Below are 22,155 nucleotides of genomic sequence, written 5' to 3' on the forward strand. Positions count from 1 at the left end.
CCCCCCCCCCCCTTGATAAGGCCCCTTCCTGTATAAGGAGTTTGGGAGTGCCTCATATGAGCCCATAACTGCCGCCGAGGTGGTAACCGCCGCATTAGGCAGGTCAGGGAAAAACCAGGCATGCACATGCGTTAGTTGGGCTGCTAAATAGTAAGCTTGGAGGTCTGGAACCGCCAGACCCCCAGCATGAGCAGGAAGTTTAAGCGTGCTAAGGGAAATCCTTGCAGGTTTCGCTCCCCATATAAAAGACAGTAGGAGGGATTCAATACTAACAAACAATCGTTTGGGCAAATACACCGGGGCCTGCCAGAACAGGTAGAGGAAACGGGGTAAGTATATCATTTTGAAGATATTAATCCTGCCCATCAGGTTGAGTGGCAGCTTGCCCCAGGTGGGCAGAATCTGCTTTAACCGTAGGACCATCGGGGCAATGTTATTGTCGGCAAACACCGTGACAGGTTGTTGGATGATCACACCCAGGTATTTAAATTTCGTCACCACCTGGAGCCTACGTGGAAGTACCAGGGCCGGGGCCCTAAGTGGGTCAAAGGGAAAGGCCACTGATTTGTCCCAGTTTACCCTAAACCCGGAGAACCTCCCAAAGGATTCTATCACCTCTAAGGCCGCATCCAATGAGTCTTGGTGATCCGCCAAATATAGAAGCATGTCATCAGCATACAAGGACGTTTTCTCTTCAAGATCCCCCACCCTGCATCCCCGGATCCTAGGATCCCGTCTAATCAAAGCGGCCAATGGTTCCATTGCCAAGGCAAACAGCAGGGGGGACAGTGGGCACCCCTGCCGTGTGCCCCGACAGATAGGAAATTGCTCAGTAATCTTGTTATTAACCCGAATGCGAGCCACAGGGGTATCATAAAGGAGTTTCACCCATTTGACAAAATTCGGTCCAAAGCCCAACCTGCCCAGCACCGCAAACAGATAGGGCCACTCCACCGAATCAAATGCTTTGTGAGCATCTAGTGACACAATCAATCGAGTATCCACCCCAGTAGTTGGCACCTGAAGATTCGTAAAAAGGCGTCTCAGATTTATGGCCGTGGAGCGCCCGGGAATGAACCCAGTTTGATCCGAATGGATAAGAGTTGGGATAACAGTGTTCACTCTACGGGATAAAACCTTCGCCAGAATCTTGATGTCAACATTAATCAAGGATATGGGACGATATGATTCACAGTAAGTAGGATCCTTATTCGGTTTGGGGATTAACACTATCAGTGCCTCACGAAGGGAGGCTGGAAGCACGCACGCCACTCTCAAAGGCTTCGGCATATACTGCAGACAGACGTGGGATCAGAGCCTCGAGTAAGCCCTATACCACTCGATCGGAAAGCCGTCCAACCCTGGCGTTTTATTAGCCGCAAAAGAGGAGATCGCATCCGCAATCTCCATGCGAGTAATAGGTCCCTCGAGAGACAGGCTGTCCTCCGCCTCCAGAGAGACCACAGGGATGTCTTGCAGATATAAGGCCAGCTCCTCCAGAGAGTATGCAGCACCGGAGGAGTACAGCGACCGAAAGAAGTCCAGAAAGGCCCCCGCTATCTCCGGTCCCTCCGTGCACAAACGGTGCTGGTCATCATATACAGCGGAGATGGCCGTAACCGGGTGCTCAGAGCGAGAGAGATACGCCAATATCTTACTGTTCTTATTACCATATTCAAACACCCTCTGTTTCTGGTAGAGAAATTTTTTCTGAGTTTTCTCCAACAGGACAAGGTCCAGTTGCCTGGCACTGTCCCTCCACAAGGTGTAATTAGCAGAAGTGGGATTCCGAATGTATTCCACCTCAGCAGCCGATGCTTCCGATTGCAAGGATTCAACCCTCCATGCCCTGTCCTCCCTAAGCTGTTTGATCACATTGGCCACAGCACCCCGCATGGTAGCCTTAAAGGCATCCCATACGATAGCCCCTGAGGCAGTGTCCTGGTTGACCAGCCAGAAATGGGCCATCTCCTTAGCCGTGATGTTAAAAAAAACCTCCTCATTGAGCCACTGGGGACTCAGGCGCCACAGGTTATAACCGATCGATGAGGAAAGGCTGAGCCTAACTAGCATAGGAGAATGATCCGATACAGCCCTGGGCAAGTAGGAGACAGACAGTATTCGTGGAAGCAGCTCTGGAGATACGAGACACAAATCAATCCTAGAAAGCATCTTATAGGATGCAGAATAGCAGGAGAACTCCCTACCCGACGGATTCCTCCATCTCCAGCAGTCCACCAGGTGATACTTTTCCATCGAGGCCGCTAGAGGGGAGGAAGCCGACGCATCACCCGGACATCTGTCCAAATCGGGCGACACTACTGCGTTAAAATCACCCGCAATCAGGAGGGGGCCCTCCGCCACCTGCAAAAGCTGTGCCATCACCTTATCCCAAAGGGCCAGAGTGAACGGGGGAGGCATGTAAAGAGACAAGAACGTATAAACCGTACTATCTATCTGTAGTAGGATAATGACATATCGCCCATATACATCAGTAACAACATGTTTCACCGAGCATTTAAGGGATCGAGTAACTAAAATGGACACCCCCCTAGCATGATTAGAAAACATGGAGTGGGAACCATGCGCCACAAATGCCCTCTTCAGGGCTAGTACTCTGGACCCAGATAAATGTGTCTCTTGGAGGCATATCACCTGAGGTTTGTATTGATGTATTTATTAATATAGTTAAACACCAAGGCCCTCTTCACTTTATCATTCAGGCCCCTGACGTTCCAGGTCAGAACAGTTAGTGTGTCCACAGCCATTGTAACAGGTAGAGAGGCTGCAGCCATGTGGATCGAGCCATCGCTCCCCGTGCAAGCAGTCCTGTCCAGGGCCAGGCAGCAGGACTCAGCACAACAGTATGAGTCAGAGATAGTACCAGATAGTAACCGTATAGCATAGGAGTAACTTGTGAAGGTTGTAGAACAGTCCCCAATAGAAAAACAAAACCCCCCACCCTGCCCGTGGCCCCAACTTGCCCGAGCTTGAACCCTAAACAAATCCAAGTCATTAAAGGAGGGTGAAAAACAGGTATAAGGGGTGTTCCTAGATAGCTACCAAGTACTCAAGCCTGAGCAATAAGTCCATCCGAGGTAAACGAACAGGAGAAAGATACATCCATCGTTCAAAGCACCCACCTCCCCTCATGGATAAAACTTCCCATCAGAGTATCAGGATCCAGGGAGAGGTCCCAGCAGGGGAGAAACAGAGCAATACTGGGGGGACAAGCGGCCCTTCCGAATCCCTCACGCTCTGCCCAGGGAGTCTAGCCACTGATCAGCCTCCGCAGGATCCAAAAAGAACTGTGTCTTGCCTTTACACACCACACGTAGTTTAGCAGGATATAACATACTGTAGGGTAGTTGCTGTTCACGGAGCCTCTTTTTAACATGAACAAATGCAGCCCTCTGCCTCTGCGTGGCGGCCGAGAAATCCGGGAAGATGGTAATGGTGTTATTGTTAAAACTTAGATCCGGGGATTCCCTGGCCTTCCTCAGGGCTGCATCCCTATCCCTGTAATGGAGGATCCGTGCAAGCAGAGGCCTAGGCCGGGCACCCGGAGCAGGGGCCTTAAATGGGACCCTATGTGCTCTTTCCACAGCAAAGAGCGGCGAAAACGTGTCGGGCCCAAGGCCTGCTTCAGCCATGTTTCCACGAATGTCTCAGGGGTCCTACCTTCTGCGCCCTCAGGGAAGCCCAGAAACCGGAGGTTATTGCGGCGGAGACGATCCTCCATGTCCCCCAACTTTGCCGCTTGGACCTTCTGTTCCGCCTGAATATCTCGCAGGGCCGCAGGGATAGGGAAGACATCATCCTCCACTGCACTAATGCGTTGTTCAGTGGTAGTGACCCGCCGTCGAATCTTGTGGACATCGTCCTTAAGCAGGGAAAAGTCCACTCTAAGGGCATCAATATGTGAGGCAAGGGATGTGTGGCAGGTCTTAATGGCCTCCATAATCTGGGCCAGCGTGGGTTCCGGTACCTGAGAGGGATGATGAGCCGTGTAGTCCGCCTCAGGTCGGGCTTCTGGAGACAACACTGGCCAGTCCGCACTGTCCCCCATCCAGGATAACTGAGAGGCAGTCGCAGGTGCACTGCCCGGAGAAGACGATCGGGCGCCATCTTGGGCCTGCCTCGAGGGACCCGGATCGCGATCCGCGGGAGACGCCGTCCGGTCCCTGCCGTATTTGACCATCGCCGGAGGGTGCCAGAGGAGGTAGGGAGTCTCAGGGAGCAGTCTGGAGGCAAATCAGGCCTCGGATGGAGCTGGATTTTGTAGCGGATCAAAGGTCGGCAGCGGAGCTAGGAAAGAACGCTCCTCACATCCCGGAAGTCGGCCACGCCCCCCAGAGTGCTTGTTACGAGTGTTTATGCCTGATGTAGCTGGCTGCTGTTATCTAAAGGATGGGTAGGTGTGTACTTAAGAAAAGAAGAAAGGGGGGGAGCACTGGCCAAATCTGTCAACAATTTGTAAGAATCTATTCACTATTCATCATCACCACTAGTAAAAGAAATGGTGGACAAATTCACAAAAATGCTAATGAAGTATACAAATTTTAGTATGCTGTATTTCATACATATTCACACTAACCTTTTTGGAAGAAAAAAAAATAGCATTTTTGACTTCCATTAACACCAGTTTCCTGCAGTACAGGACACAGGCTTCCTGTACTACTGGGTTATATGCAGCCATCTTCAGGTGACTGGACACCGGCAAAAAAGCTGTGTGACCATTGCCACCTGGCCCCAATTTTGTAGCAAGCAGTAAGAATATACAAACAGAGGGGAGGAGTTTGTGTCCTGTACTGTACTCCAGAAAACAGATTTTACTAGTAAGTCAAAATTCCAATTTTCCTGATTGTACTTGGCTTGAAATCATTATGAGTGGGATATCCCGAAACAGTCCAACTGAGAGGTGGGCAACACCACTAGCAATGCCAACAGACCTATAGAATAAAAATGGTTCAGGAGGCCCAGAGAGCCACCTATTAGCATCTATTGCTTTAAACTGGCATCAGAAGGGGCCTGAACATTCACGTGGTAGAACTTCACAAACCTGAACAGAAGCCCAGGTGGCAGCCTTGCAAACCTGAGTTACAGATGCCCGATATCCTTCAGACTATAGGCATAAAGAATAACTTGTCTGATCCACCTAGAGTGAGGGTACCCTTACCTTCTGGTCCCTCCTGGGATTAGTGAATGAAGGAGATCACAAACCTATCTGCCTTTAAAAGGAAATCACTCAAGGTGTTTCCTGCATGTTAGCGCAGTCAATCAGTATTTAAGCAAGAGAATTCTGCACAAGTGGATAAACAGAAGACTTCTCCTGGAAATTTAGTGCAGTATATCTGCAAAGGCAATGACACAGTAGTGCAAGGCTGTTTAGTCCTGACAACACTGGTCTTTCATAGATGCACCCATGGGTTGCATGGCAGGGCCAATAAAAAAAAAAAAGTTTTAAAAGCACCTTTAATCACTTATGCTGGGTCCTTGATCATAGGATTGTCCTTCACAGGTGTGGTAAGTCCCCAAGGCAGGGCAGACACAATGAACACTTTAGGCCATTTGTGCACAAGAGCTACAAGGCGCAGGCAGGCACGCTATGCACCATTAGGGCAGTGGTTCTCAACTCCGGTCCTCGGGACCCACCAACAGGCCAGGTTTGCAAGATAACTAAATTACATCACAGGTGATCCCATTTGCTGCTCTGTGATTGCAATATTCTAGTCTGCATCTCCCCAAGGTAATACTTAAAATCTGGCCTGTTAGTGGGTCCCGAGGACCGGAATTGAGAACCACTGCATTAGGGGACCACCGTGGACAGGCCCAAAAGCACCTCAAAGACATGCCCAAGGGAATCAATGGTACCAATTTTAGAAAGGAAGGCTGAGAACCTGGTCTCTGCCGCAAGAACAGGTATTGGGTTACGATGTCATGATCACCACTTCATCCAATTGGAAGAACACCTTTTTATTGAAGAAAAAAAAAACCCACAAGGCGTTCAGTAAATGTTAGTAATAATGTAAGTATGCAATACACGATACACATCATACCTGGAGTTCAGCTTTAAGTTAGTACATATGAGCGAAATATGAGCAGTTATGGTGTTTTTAAAGGCCAACTGTAGGTGGATGTATTAGTCTTTACTGTTATACATAAATTTATTTATGAACATTTTCAAGTTTAATATTTTTTTTCTGTTATGTATACTTTGTCAACTGTAAGAAATCCAATCCTATTAGCCAGTCTTATAAAAGGAAATATTTAAGTCCTAATGAAAGAGCCTCCCATAAGCATTGTTTTCAGTCTTTTTCCTCTGATGACAGGTAATTATATAAAGGTGTGCTTTAAACACAACATTGTTTTATATTTGTTGTCTTCAGTCGGATACCTCTGGGGACTACGAGGCAGCGCTGTTGAAACTCTGTGGAGGAGATGATTAAAGGAAGAGATCTGTCAAAATATTACTACTGTGAAGAAATTACATCTGAAGAAATTACATTTTTTGTATCGGAGTTATACTTGTTTTGCCTCTGCTAAATGTTAACACACAAAAGTACAGAACAGCACACAAAAGTACAGAACAGCTGCTAATAAAGAATACATTGCTATAAATGAACTATTCTTCTTCTTCTCTTTTCTACTGGGATAAGGGTGATCTGGTGCTGTTGTTGGATCAAATGTAAAAGCAAGCAAAAAGATCATGTGTGACAACAGGCTATGGTTGGTTTCAGAATTCCTTCTCATTTGAAAATGTACATGTATATCAACACAGAGGTTGCCCGCACAAGTATAAAAAGCTATGGACTCCATGCTTTGAAGTTCCTGGGCTAGCCCCGGTGGACCTGATCATGGATAGGTTACTTAAGCTTAATGTTGGGTGATGACGCTGACTGGGTAATAGGCATGTATTATTGAGGATTTCATTGACTCTTACTATATAGAATTTGCTATTACTGAAGTGACTGTTTTTTAAGTCCAAAAAAAGTAAAGTGAACTGTTTGGTGTTATTTTATGCTTTTCTCAAAGTTTTTTTTTTTCTGCATAAAAAAATAAAGACTAAGAAAAAAGGAACTGGTCAGGCCAGAACTATAGGATTTGCTCTTGTTAACTGTGTGTTACAGGGTTTACTACCTTCATCTTTCTCTGCTTTTTGTGTCTGTGACCTGAAAAAAGCATGTGCACATCAGAATGCCTAACCTGCACATGCTTGTTCCATGTCAAGTATTCACTAAATAGTGAAGCAAGGATTAACACGACAGTTTTGGAACTTGCATCTTGCAAAAGTTACGTTTTTAGGCCCTGTGTATTTAGGGAATGTGCAGAACATCTGCATTCTGGTCATATGTCCCTGAACGCACTCAGTGATAAATAAAAGTAGCCCCTGGGATAACGTTTTAACCCCATCCAGCTACAGCTATAGACTTTGACAGGCAGCAGGGCTGGACGCTGCACCTGTGCTTCACAGACATACTAAATCATCAGGATCTCATGAAAAAGTCGCCCAATGTGCAAGAGGTCTAATTATTTTCTCTGTTTAAATTGCCCAGGTATTTGCCTGGTTTACTTTAAGTGCTTGGAAAAAGAGAGAAATTAAATATAGCTACTTCCAATGTACCATTATCAACTTATGGACTAAGAATAGGACTCTAACTATGGCCTCTCTAGTGTGGTTCTCCCACTCAAATTCATCCAACAAACTGATTAAGTACTGTTTTGCGTCAAGAGAGCGAGAGATACCTGGAATACCCTGTTTAAGGTATCAACCACTCCACGCCAATACAGATGCAATTTTGGGCATCTCCATAGCATATGGATCAAATTACCAGGATCCCTTTTACATCTAGAGCATTCAGGTGTTGGGTCTCAAACCCATAGCATGCAACCTGTGAGGGGTATAACATACCCTCAAAAGAATATACAGCTGAGTTAGTCTCTGTATCACATTTAACAAGCAGGATAGCACGGATTGAAGAGCTTCCTCCCACTGATCTCTTGTGAGTTGGCCCACATCCCCTTCCCAATTTTCCAACACCGCTTAAGGGGTATTTAGTAAGGAAAGACTGGGGCAATATAGCGTAGCATTGCGATATGAATCCTTTGGAGGACTCTGCATCCTCAATTAAACAGGGGAGTTGGGGATAGTGTCCACTCAGATCATCTAACCTGAGTGACAACTGCCTGAGCTGTACATAATTTCTCCCGCAGAGCATCAAAGGAGAATATTACCCCATTTCGGAAAATTTGGCTGCGAAACTGTATACCATACTCTTTCCACTTTGCTTCATGTTGTAGTTTGGCCAGTTCTAGATATCTAATTTACCCAGTTACCGTTTTGGAGGTATTTGGTCTTCTTCCATATTTTCTGAATGAGATATGTTGGGTAGGATTTATGTGGTTTACTAAATCTAACAATCTGCACTGTGATCAAAACTATATCACACAAATTAATTATATACAGATTAATTCCTGCAAACAATAAAAAGTGATTGATTTAGGGCAGATAATAACATCTCCCAAATTTGTCCTGATGAAGACACGTGACCGTGTGTCGACACGCGTTGGGGAGGGGCAAAGACAGTGACGGCACCTGGCAGCTCGGCTGAGATAGTAGCCTGAAGTGTGAGATAACGGCTTGTACACACGGACAAGACCATCAGAGAGGAGTTTTATGCACATGTAGACTGGTGTGCTGGAAGCACCAGAAATTTTTGCGGTACACAGTGTTGTTTTTAATAAAGCGATGTTTTAAGGGTATAAGCACTATTGAGTTTTTCTTCATATGTGATACCTGGGATACCATTGAGAGGAGAGGGCTGACGAGACAAGGAGCAACAATGGGGGGGGGCTTATTGGATACCTATTTCCTAGCCCAGGAGAGGCTAAAAAGCACATTTTGACCAAGCTTAATTGCTAGGTCGCATTATTGAGGATGAGAGCTCAACTGAAGGGGGGAGCACTTTTTGTGGTATCAAATGGATTTGCTTATTTGTACCTCACTGAGAGAAGGAAGAATGTGGACTTTGAATAAATAAGGAGATCGGTGACGGTGAAGATTGTCACAGTTCATCTTAAATCGCACAGATATGGACTTATCATTTCATTGTGTTTGTATTTAAATTTCATTTTGATCACATGTATGTTTTTATATATGTTATACACTCCGCAGGATTGCGGTATTTGGGAGATGGTAATTTCTACCCTAAATCACTTTTTGTTTGCAGGAATTCATCTATATATAAATAGTTTGGGTGATCTAGTTTTGATCGCAGCGCAGCACTATTTTAGATTGAAACTTGCACAGCACTTTTTAATGAGATGGTGATTGGTGCCTGCAGCTCTTGATAGACAGTTTTATTTGTAGTAGCTTGCAGGATCCTCTGTTATTTGCGGTTTACCAAATGCTTGAGCTATAAGAGCTATCAGAGTAGATTCCCTTCTAACCATGTAGAGCACAGGTGTCAAACACAAGGCCCGCAGGCCAAATGCGGCCCCCCAGGTTATTTCATGGGGCCCTTCCACCCCTCCTTAGCTGCGGCAGCCCCCTTGCCTCTGCCCCCACCTTGTCTGTAAAAGGCTTGTCTTTGCCCCCCCCTTCTCAGCAGTCCGCAGCAGAGAGGAGGGCAGAACTCCTCCTGCAGATCCTGCCTCTCTGTTTAGCCGCAACACCCCTTTGCCTCTCTATCTCCCCTGGTCTCCGCATTAAGCGGACTCTGGAAGCTGACTCCAGCCCCCCTCTGGTTCTCCTCCAGACCCTGCACTTTCTTCTTCCCAGATCCATCCGCATCTTTTTCCTGGCAGCAGCACAAAGTAAGGGGGTGCATTGTGACGTAAGGAAGGGTGGGTGACTCTTGACATCCCATGCAAGGGGGCGGAGGGTGCTCTGAACATCTAATCCTACAGATATAACCGGCCCTTTGAGGGCAACCATAATGCTGATGCGGCCCGTGATAAAATTGAGTTTGACACCCCTGGTGTAGAGCATCACAGCCATAGAGAAGCTGGCCCTAGTCCCCCCTACCCCTGACATCGTAGCAATCAGGTGCTGCAACTGCGCTGCTAAATATTACAACCAAGGGTTGGGCAATGCCAATTCTCCGTCATCCTTCAGTCGCTGTAAGTGTTTTAACTTTATTCTAGGAGTACGGTCCTTCCGAATTAAGGTATGAAAAATGGAGTTGACTATCCTGAAGATCTTCAATGGGATCATTACTGGGGCATTGTGGAGAAAATACAACAACTGGGGCATAAGTATCATCTTAATTAAATATACCTTTCCAGCCACCGATGGGCGCATGGAATTCCAAGCTTTAATGCGGTCGCAAAACTTTTGGGGAAGATATTTAGCCTGACACCCGCGATCGTTTCCCCCCCCCCGCTGAAAAAGGACAAACACAGCCGACCGTCCTTCTCCCTGGCATGATCACAGAGCTCATGTGATCCTGCTATATAGGATCACATGTCTCTATGGTCATCTCAGAAGCCATCCCCCCCCCCCCCACAGTTAGAATCACTCCCCTAGGCTCACATTTAACCCCTTAATTACCCACAGGGTTAACCCCTTCCCTGCCAATGGCATTATTACAGTAAGTGCATATTTTTAGCACTGATTATTGTAGTAATGTCACAAAAGTGTAGAAAATGTCAGGGGCCCGATCTGTCTGCCACAATGTTGCAGTCCCGCAAAAAATCGCAGATCGCCGCCATTACTAGTAAAAAAAAAAAAAAACAATAAAATTGACCTAAATCTTTCCCGTAGTTAATAGACGTGATAACTTTAGCACAAACCAATCAAAATACGCTTATTGCCATTTTTTTTTTTTTTTTTTACCAAAAATATGTAGTAGAAAACAAATTGGCCTAATATGTTAAAAAAAACTCAGATTTTTACATTTTTTTTTTGTTTGGTAATGTCATATAGCAAAATGTGAAAAATATATATATATATTTTTTTTCCAAAATTGTCACTCTTTTTTTGTTTATAGCGCAAAAAATAAAAATTGCACAGGTGATCAAATACCACCAAAAGAGAGCTCTATTTTGTGGGGGGGAAAAAAGGATGTTTGGGTACAGTGTGGCACGACTGCTCAATTGTCCGTTAAAGTAACGCAGTGCCGAATCGCAAAATCAGGAAGGGGGTAAAATCTTCCGGGGCTGAAGTGGTTAAGCAACAGACAGCATGGATTCATGAAAGGCCGAAGTTGTCAAACAAATCAGATTTGTTTTGAGGAGGTAAGTAAAACCTTAGATAAAGGAGTGGCTATGGACGTAGTATACTTTTGCAGAAGCGTTTGACATGGTTCCCCACACACGGCTAATGTGTAAGGTAGTCTGCAGGCTTGGAAAATCAGTTTGTAAATGCATGGAAAACTGTCTAAAAGACCGTATTGAGAGAGTAGTGGTTAAATGATTCTTATTCTGGTCTAGGGGTTTTAGTGAAGTACCACATAGTTCAGTGTTGGGAGCCTTACTTTTTATTATATTTATAAATGATTTAGGGTCTGGAATTAAAAGTACCATTTTCAGTCTTTGCAGATGACACCAAGCTATGCAGTGGAATAACTTCCTTACAGGTTGTCTCCAACTTACAAGACGACCTCAGTGCACGGTTTCATTGGTCAACTATGTGGTAGATAAGGTTTAATAATGAAAAATGATGCACTTAGGGGGCGAGGAATATGCATGCATCATACATACATAATAGGAGTACAACTGGGAATCAATGGTGGAGAAGGATCTGGGTGTTCTGGTAGATAATAAGCTTAATGGCATACAATGCCAAGCTTCGGTTTCCAAAGTGAACAAAATCCTTTCTTGTATTGAGAGGTATAGCATCCAGAGAGAGATCTCATTTTGTCTCTGTACAAATCATTAGTAAGACCTCATCTGGAATATTCAGTTCAGTTTTGGGCACCAGTTCACAAAAAGGATATTGGGGAACTGGAGAAAGTGCCCAGAAAAGCAACCAAACTGATAAGAGGCATGGAGGAGCTCCGCTATGAGGAAAGAGGAACTTTCTCTCATGAGAAGAGGAGATTAAGGGGGCATATGACCAACATGTATAAATATATAAATTATAGTCAACTTGGTGTTGAGTTATTCACTTTAAAGGGTCACTCTTTATGTCTGGAGTAAGATATTTCATTTCCAAATACGGAAAGGTTTCTTCACAGTAAGAGCTGTGAAAATGTGGCATAGACTCCCTCTAATGGTGTTTCTGGCCAGCTCAGTAGATTGCTTTTAAAAAAGGCCTGGATTATTTCCTAAATATACATAATATAACTGGATACTAATATTTATAGTTAAAGTTGATCCAGGGTATATTGGAATGCCTCTCGGGGACTCGCGAAGGAAATTTTCCCCTGCTGCAGCCAACTGCATCATGCTTTGCTGGGGGGTTTTTTTTGCCTTCCTCTGGATCAACTGTGGGTATAGGATTGTATGGTGTGTTTTTTTTTTTTACCCCCTTTTATTGGTTGAACTAGATGGACTTGTGTCTTTTTTCAACAAGACTAACTATGTAACTGTTCATATACGGACGTAGCAAAATATCTATTTACTAAAGGCTACCATACTATGCACTAGCAAGTGCACGTGCTCCAGAGTTTAGTAAATGAAGTAAAGCTTCACTTTACAAAGAATACTCAATCACACGCCGGGAAAATAAAAAAACTGCGTTTTTGTTTGCACATGATTGGATCATAGAAATTAGCAGACCTTGCCCTAATTTCAGAGCTTACCCTCAGATCTAGAGCAACTGCACTGGCAGTGCACAGTATTTTTGCCTTTAGTAAATCAACCTCAAAGTGTCACTTGGGTGAGTACTGAAGCATTACAAGAATGCAGTAAAAGTGAGGTTTACTTTAAATAGCTTAACTTATTCAGGTTTACAGGAAATATGGGTACATACTGCCAGAATTCAGTCTTAAAGAAATAAGAAAAATGTAAAAAAAAAAAAAGCACACTGTAATCAACCGACAAGAGAAATGGGGCAAAGGGAGGGTAATATGTAAAAAATAAAATAAAATGGGGGGGGGGGGGGGGGGAGAAATGAGTGGCAGAAGATAAGATAGTATAGGTTCCCCTGTTCCTCCAGACCAGCTCAGGTCCATGGAGCATACAGCAGTGGATAGTCTCAGGAAGTCTCCTTGAAGGTTTTGTATTAGTCAACAGTACAGGAATATATTCCAGTAGAACCATTTTGTTTTATGAACTTGTCGAGGAAGCCTTTTTAGTAGAGAACAGGTTTTAGGCAAATGTGGTACGACCAAGCGTTTGTAAGTCTACTTAGGTTTGGTATGATGTAAGCAAAATAAGACCCGTTCCAAGGGCATCAGGAAGTTGGTAAATGTTTGCATTCTACCCCTCACCATAGACCAGAAATTATGGAGTTTGCCACATTTCCAGAAGATATGCAGGATGTCTCCTCGGGCATCACCAGCAAAGGTCTGATGTATGTGAAAAGATTTTGTGAAGCCTATAAGGGGTAAGATACTATCTTGTTAGAATTTTATAGCTTGATTCTTGATGTTCTTACAAGTGTAAGCATTATGGGTGAAAAAATTGGATTTTTGACTTAGTGTAAACTTTTAGGCAATGGGAAAAAAAAAAGTGCAACTAATGTTTACTCATTGTCATGGGATTTTAGGTTTCTCAAATACAGGATGAAACAGAACTCTTTCACTTCTCTATAAATGTTATGGCGCTCACTGACCAGTGTTGGTACAATCCTTTTTATGTCTTTTGGCCTTGCCCCAAATTACAGTCAAAGAAATATTAAAAAAAAATAGATTTCTTAACACTAGATGAGCCAGCTTTCTTTTTAGTGCACCTATTATCCATTCTACTGAAAACAGAAATGCATTCCCCAAAAACTGAGATCTTTTTTGCCCTAGATTACTACTGTATGTGGCACCGTAAAGTTGAAGATATCATGTCAATGGAAACCTTCAGGAAAACATTGTTCTAATAAATAGATTTCACATATGCAGGACAGGTTTTCCTGCATGGGGACCATATGGACACTTCCATCTGGATCCCCCCCTCTTCATCTCCCTTTTTCTTAATACACCAACTCACAAATTCTATTCCGTTAACCAGCCTTCCATTCTACACCTTTTCTGCTCTCCACACAGAATGAAAGCTATTAATGGGCCAATCCTTTTTGTCACCAGACTCCCAGAAATTACTAGAATCAGATACTGGTTTATTTCCTACTTGCATGTTGGTGGTTTTTACCAGTTTTTGATGATCAATCCCATCTTGTTTTTTTGTGCATGACTTATAAACGTGTGCACCATTACATCCTGAGATCCAGGTATGCTTACAGGGGACAAGGTATTGTTTTAGTGCTTTTTGTAATACTGCTGTGTTCATAAATAAAATAATTAAAAAAGTAAAACTAGAGGAAAACATTTTTAGGAGTGACCTACTTTTTAATGGTAGCTTCTCTTACCCTGTCTTTGTGTCCATTCTTCTTTGAATCATTATTATGAGGGGGACCCTACAGAGAATGGCCACAAAAATGCTCTATTGCAGTGTTAATTTTGGCAGCAAATTTCAATTTAGTTTTAGTCTTCGTCTTAGGACTAAAATGGCATTTTAGTTTTAGTCCCATTTTAGTCTTCTGCAAGTGTTTTAGTTTTAGTTGTATTTAGTCGACTAAAACTCCAGTACATTTTAGTCGACTAAAACGTCCTACATTTTAGTCGACTATAACTCATTTTAGTCATCTATAATCGAATGGGTGTAGTTCAATTGTAATTTGTAATGCATTATTTAAGCATTTCTCTACAATTTCCAAACTCATTATATACTACTGCTGGTCCTGGAGTGAAAAATCTAATATGTTATTATTTATGGTATTAAGCTTTGAGCATGCACCAGTGTTAATTTTGGCAGCAAATTTCGATTTAGTTTTAGTTATAGTCTTTTGACTAAAATGCCATCTTAGTTTTAGTCGTATTTTAGGCTTAAGACTAAAATGCCATTTTAGTTTTAGTTGTATTTTAGTCATCTAAATTGTTTTAGTTTTAGTCGTATTTTAGTCGACTAAAATTGTGTTAATTTAGTAGACGAAAACGTTTTAGTCGGTTTTAGTTGACAAAATTAACACTGCTCTATTGTCAGCATAATCACTGGTCTAATTGTTTTATCGGATTCTGCTTTGCAAAGGTTAACTGGGATCATGCGTCCTTTGTAAAGCCTAGTACACACAATCAGAAAATCGGAAGAAAAATACCACTTTGGAAGCGATCGTATGATAATCTGATGGTTAGTACACAGCTTTCAAGAGCCAACCACGACAGTTCATAGGAAATTATCTGAAGGGGCAAACAAAAATTTTTCGTGTGATACCAGAATGAACAATTTTTGTTTAACCAGTACAGTATTCATCTTAAAAAAAAAAATTTTTGGAAGACCAAGCCCACACATGCTTGGAAACATAAGACTACATACATTGCAATACAACACATTACACCACTTCCGAAATTGTATTCTGTCGTATGAGAATTTTCGTACTTTAGTAACCTCTTCATTTTCAATATGAGACTAGCATACAAAAAAAATGAACAATCATTCATCTGATAATCTCATTGTGTGTACGAGGCTTAACCACTTTAAGACCAGCCGCCGCAGATATACTGCGACAGGCTGGCTCTCCTGCGCAAACCGCCATACCTGTACGGCAGCGGGTCTCGGCGCGCTCGCTCTGCTCTCTAGCCCTGCAGCTATGCAACAGGTCCGGCGGCCACCGGGAACCCGGAGATCGCTGCAGGGACTGACGTAAACACGGCACATGGCTCATCTGTCACTACTTGAAACAGGACTCCTGTGTTCCTGTTATCTGTGAACACAGGAGCCCTGTTTCCATCCACCAAGTCTGGCCCCCACACAGTTAGAATCACCTCCTAGGTACACATTTAACCCTTTGATCACCCCTGGTGTTAACCCCTTCCCTGCCAGTGTCATTATTACAGTAACAGTACATATTTATAGCACCGATTACTGTAGTAATGTCACTGGACCCCCAAAAGTGTAAAAAAGTCAGTTAGGGGTCCGATCTGTCCGCCGCATTGTCACCGTCCCACTAAAAATCACAGATCGCCGCCATTACTAGTAAAAAAAAAAAAATATATAAAAATGACATCATTTCCCTAGTCCCTAGTTTGTAGACGTGATAACTTTTGCGGAAACCAATCAAAATACTTATTGGGATTTTTATTTTTAAATTTTTTATATTGGGAATGTTATATAGCAGAAAGTGAAAAATATTGCTTTTTTGTGTCAAAATTGTCGCTCTTTTTTTTTTTTTTTTGTTTATAGCGCATGATCAAAAAACTGCAGAGGTGATCAAATACCACCAAAAGAAAGCCCTGTTTGTGGGAAAAAATTGGAAATTGTGCCTTTTTTCTGAAGTTCATTGACGGATGCAGTCTCTGATCTTCATATCAGTAGGGTTATGCTGCCACCTACAGGAGTAGGACACTAGGCAGAAAAAAGTTCTGACCACGCCTATAGGCAGTCCCAGGGGGTATACCCTCTCTCTTCCTGCTATAGGAGGATGTCAGTTTTGTATCAAAGCAGTGTCCAGGGAAAATAATATCAACCCAACTCAAAATAGAGCGGCGGGTACTGCGTCCGTCAATGAACTTCAAAGAAAAGGATTTTACGGTAAGACAAAGATCAAGTTTTCTCTATCGTTCATTGACGGGTGCGGTCTCTGATTTTTTATATCAGTAGGGACATCCCAAAGCAGTGCCATAAAATAAAGGGGTGGGAACAGCAGAAAAATAAGTCTCCAAGGCTCAACATAGCCAACTAGGCAACATAGGACTCATCAGAACAACAACATGAGACCCACCTGAAAAAAAACATTAAACCCCACAAGGGAGACTAAGAACCCCCTTTAACAGCAGCCTGCAAAACTTTGCAGCCAAAAGAGGCATCTTCAGATGCCAGCACATCCACCTTATAAAATTTTGTGAAGGTGTGAACAGATGACCAGGTAGCCGCCTTGCAAACCTGAAGCACAGATGCCTGATGGCTAAAATCCCTGGAAGCACTAAGCGCCCGAGTAGAATGCTCCTGAACAGGGAAAGGAGGAACATGACCGTTAATTGAATAAGCCTGCACCACAGTCTGTCTGATCCATCTGGAAATAGTCGCAGCAGACACAGACAGCCCTTTCTTGGAGCCATCCGTGAGTACAAAGAGCGAATCTGACTTCCGAAAAGCTCAGTAGTCGCCAAGTACACCTTGATTGCCTGAGTATGCAGTGCATATTCCTTGTGATGTTTTGGCTTAGGACACAAAGAGGGTAACAGGATGTCCTCATTCAAATGAAAACACTAAACCACCTTCGGAAGGAAGGACGGATCTGGACGAAGTACCACTTTATCCCTGTGAACCACCAGATAGGGAACAATGCTGCGGACAGGACAATGCCGCCAGTCCTGACACCCTGCGTGCAGAAGTAATAGCCACCAGGAAGGCCACCTTCTGGGATACGGTAAGTAGGGGAATCTCCCGAATACTTTCAAAAGGAAGATTCTGGAGAACCGACATCACCAAATTAAGGTCCCAAGGTGGCAACGGAGGTCGCATCGGAGGTATCAAGTGTCGCACCCCCCTGGATAAAGTTATGCACCAGGGAATGGGTAGCTAATGGCCTTTGGAAGAAAATTACCAAGGCCGAGACCTGACCCTTGATAGTACTCAAGGCTAACCTTTGATCAACTCCCCGTTAAAGGAAGGCCAAGATCCGAGCCACCGAGTAAGAGTGAGGGGGAGCCCCAAGAGACTCACACCACGCAACATAAGCTTTCCACGTACGATGATAGATCTTCCTAGAAGTCGCTTTTTTCGCTTTAAGCAAAGTGGGGATCACTGAAGCAGACAACCCCCTGTCCTTCAGCACCTGGCTTTCAACAGCCAAGCCGTCAAAGCCAGCGACCATAAAGCAGGATGGAAGGTTGGCCCCTGAAACAGTAGATCCTCCCTAAGAGGAAGTCTCCAAGGAACGTCCGTGACTAGCCTGACCAGATCAGCGTACCAAACTCGGCAAGGCCAGTCCAGAGCCACATGAATGACCGGAATCCCTTCCGCCTCAACCCTGCAAAGGAGTCTTCGCAGGAACTTGAGAGGAGGAAAGCCATACATCAGCTGATACTGACCCCACGGGGCCACCAGCGCATCTGCGGCGTCTGCCAGAGGGTCCCGGGAGCGGACCACAAACCTCTGCACTTTCCTGTTGATCCGAGGCGCCAACAGATCTACATCTGGAGTGCCCCAACGAAGGCACAACTGCTGGAACACCTCCGGATGGAGAGACCATTCCCCTGCATCCAAGGCCTGTCGACTGAGGTAATCCGCCTGCCAATTTTCGGCTCCTGGAATGTGAACAGTAGAGAGAGCTAGAACCAAGCGCTCTGCACATCGAAGGATGCCTGCCACCACAAAGGCCGCAAGGGCACTTTTGCTGCCCCCTTGGTGATTGACAGAAGTCATGGCCGTGGTAATGTCTGATTGAATACGCACTGGACAACCCTGCAGGTGCCCGGTCCAGTGGACTAGGCTAAGCCTGATCGCTCTCAACTCCAGAACCTTGGTCTCTGGAAGAGTCCAGGTTACCGATCAAACTCCTTGAGCAGAAAACCTGCCTAGAACCCTTCCCCACCCAGACAGACTGGCATCCATGGTGACAACTGTCCAATATACAGGGAGGAAGGATTTCCTGTGCTTGAGCATCGGGGACCGAAGCCACCAAATCAGGGACCCATGGTCACCTGGATCGGATTATCCAAGGAAGTTGGATTCTTGTTCCATTTGAGAAGAATTTCCTTCTGGAGGATCATTGTGTGGAATTGAGCAAAGGAGACTGCCTCAAAGAACGACACCATCAGTCCCAGAACTCTCATACAAGTCCGAAGGGATGACCATTTGCTGGACAGCAACAGCTGATCCGCGGTCTGGAGTTTTTCTGGAGGAAGAAATACCCTAGCAGAGGACGAGTCCAACGTCAGGCCCAGATAGTCCAGTCTCATTGAAGGGACCAGGGACGACTTCTGAAGGTTCAGAATCCACCCAAACTCCTCGAGAGTTCTCATGGTGATCTCCAAATTTGTCACCAGCACCGAGGGAGACTCTGCATGGAAAGCAGATCATCCAGGTAACCCACTGTCGCAACAGCGCCAGGAACCAGAGCCAACACCATTGTGAAGACCTGAGGAGCAGAGGCGAGACCAAAGGGTAACGCCACAAACTGATAGTGATCCTCTCCCAGGGCAAAACGGAGAAACTGTTGGTGAACTGCACATATTGGGATGTGAAGGTAGGCATCTTTGAGGTCTATGGAGGCCAGGAAATCCCCCGGCTGTAGGGAAGCCACCACCGTGCAAACTGATTCCATCTTGAATTTTTGAACTCGCACTAAGCAATTCAGTGCCTTCAGGTCCAGGATTGGAAGCACTTTGCTCTCCTTCCTGGGGACCGTAAACAGGTTAGAATAAAAGCCCTGAAAACATTCCGCACATGGAACCAGAACTATTACTCCCTGTTGTACCAGGTCCTGAACTGCCTCATAGAGAGCCTGCAAGCAATCTGGGGACAGTCGCACATTGGAAGGGAAAAACCTCACCGGCGGGACGGATCGAAAATCGATCTTGTAACCAGACCGTATGACCTCTTGAACCTATTTGTCTTTTATCTGGGAGAGCCACAGGTTTGGAAACCGGCAAAGATGTCCCCCCACCCCAGATACGGGTGAGGACGCACCTTCAGGCCCGAAGGGGTCTTGTTCTCAGGTCAGGAGAAACTAGATTTGTGTTTTCCAGACCAGGGCCGCTTAGACCCACCCGAAGGAGTCTTGAAGGGCTTTGCCTTATCGACTGACCCTGAGGAACGAAAAAACTTTTTGTGAGCTGAAAAGGAGGGACCCTGTCTGCGATGCTGATCCTTATCCTTGTTGGCCTGTGGGAGAGAGGTACTCTTACCCCCTGTGAGACCTTTGATAATGTCATCCAGGGTAGCCCCAAACAGGCAATCTCCTTAAAAAGGTAGATCAGTCAAGGCCTTCTTTGAGGTCTGATCCTCAGACCAGCATTTTAGCCAAATTATACACCAGGGGACCACTGACGAAACGGACAGTCGGCCCAATATGGAAGCAGTATCCAGTGCGGCATCGCAAACATATTGCAGCCCCTGCACCAGCTGGTCCAACAGCTCCTCAAAGGCAGGAGGAAGATGTTTCCCCTCCAGGTCACGGCGTTGTAACTTAGCCCATTCAGTCAATGTTTGTGAGACCAGGGCAACTATAAACACCGGTGAAGACCCCGCCAGGGAGTACATATTGCGGGCCACAGACTCTGCCTTTCTATCAGCCGGATCCTTAAAGGACGGGGAATCCATCACTGGGGTCATGGTAGCTTTATTCAGTCTTGAGACCGGAGGGTCCACTGTAGATGGCACAGTCTGCTTCTTTATAAGGGACTCCTCAAAGGGTTAGCATCTAGAAATCTGCTTAGGCACCCCAGGGGAACGCTTAGGGCGGTCATTCTTTTTTTGAGCATTTTGTCAAACTACGCAGGGAAGGGAAAAACCTTTGCCGCTCTGAATGGCTTGTGAGTGCCAAACGTAACCTCAGTCGCAGCTGCGTCCTCTATTTTTAGGGTCACAGATCAAACCAGTGCTTCCATCAGTGCCTTTTCATGTGCAGCAGTGGAGATAGAAATGTCCTCCTCCCTATCAGAGGAGACAGGGCGTGAGGTAGTCGGCCCGGCAGGGAAACCCGCATCTGCAGTGGCTGAATCAGTTATAGAATCCGAAACATCAGATGAGGCAGGGGTAGGTGGAGGGTGTTTTTTAGCACCTCGCCCCTTAAAGGCCACCTCCAACCGGGACACAAACAATTCCAGGACCGCCAAAATTGCATCTATGGACAGCTGGGCGTCAGAGGGCCCTGCGGCCTCCCTGAGGGGTTTCAGGTGGGGAATCATGTTCCGCAGGATCCATGTTGTACCAGGGGAACCAGTCAGCAAAAATTTGAAAGTTGTTTTTTTTTTTTTCAAAAACGTCCCGCCGCTCTACAGCGCCCCCATGAGGTCAGACAGTGCGCACTGGGGACCCCAAGCAGAGAGAGAGAGAGACACCCCCAGACTCACCACTATACACCACCATACACCAAGATGCACCAGGAGGCCCAGAACGTCTGCACAGCATGTGTCGGTAGCGATCTTGATCCAGAAAGAAAGATCAGAAGATAAGCACTCAGGATATAGGGAGGGGCTCCACCCACAAAAACGCCCCCAGGAACTCCCATTCAGTGATTCTCTATCAGAAAAATCCACTGAAAAATGGCACTGTGTGTACCAAGATGGCCGCCACTTCATGCAGAGCACATGGGCTACAAGAAAATGTCAGCACCGTGTGGCCTGCAGAGCTACTGGGGACCCTCGTGGGGATCCCCCAGCCTCCTGAACAGGATCGATTGGAAGGTGGGCCCTGGAGTGACAGGTAGAACCCCCTCCCCCACGATCGTTCGACCGTCCCCGGCGACGCTACCCCCCGCCCCCACCTGCAGCCTGAAAACTCGGAGTAGTCACCCACGTCCCAATATCTCCAGTAGTGGGGGGGCAGTAGTTGGGGGGTGCGTGACAGGACAGAGGGGAACCTGGGATAGTGAGGGTCTAACCGTCCCAGGGAGGGGTCCACATCCACCCCAAAATCCATCAGGGGAAGAGGGGGGAACATTTACTCACCATACCAGAACAGGCGGGCGCCATCTCCTGACAGAACCCCTCTCCGCCGAAGTGGGGGGGGGAAGCTGTCGGCCAAATAGGAACACTGTGGCTCAGCCTAGACCCAGTCATATGCGACCTGGCGAGACGTTTAACTCGCGGGGCCAGTCCCCCGTCCAGTGGGTCTGCATGCGCTCGTTGGCTGGCTGGGGTGACCACTGGATCTGTACATCCAGCCCGTTGCCCAGATCCAGCATATTTGCTTGTAGAGCTCACAGGAAAAAATCCAGAGAAAAAGCGAACTAAAAAAAATTATCTAGAAAAAAAACTTTGCAAGGACCACAGATCCCAGCACGGAACTAGGTCCTTACTCCTGACTAGGCAGATTAAAACTGACATCCTATAGCTAGCA

At 45.5% G+C, this 22,155-nt stretch overlaps 1 protein-coding gene across 1 annotated transcript in view; it reads left to right on the plus strand.

The window, feature by feature from the left end:
- Nucleotides 1–6,574, plus strand: part of ANXA3 (annexin A3) — a 93,109-nt gene extending 86,535 nt beyond the window's left edge. Inside the window, exon 12 of the mRNA XM_082248013.1 lies at nucleotides 6,390–6,574. Coding sequence (XP_082104139.1) covers nucleotides 6,390–6,449 — 60 coding nt within the window. The 3' untranslated portion in view covers nucleotides 6,450–6,574. The remainder of the gene's footprint in view (nucleotides 1–6,389) is intronic.
- Nucleotides 6,575–22,155: the final 15,581 nt, after the last annotated feature.

This window comes from Pelophylax lessonae (assembly GCF_965119305.1).
Source record: "Pelophylax lessonae genome assembly, chromosome: 1".
Taxonomy (NCBI): domain Eukaryota; kingdom Metazoa; phylum Chordata; class Amphibia; order Anura; family Ranidae; genus Pelophylax; species Pelophylax lessonae.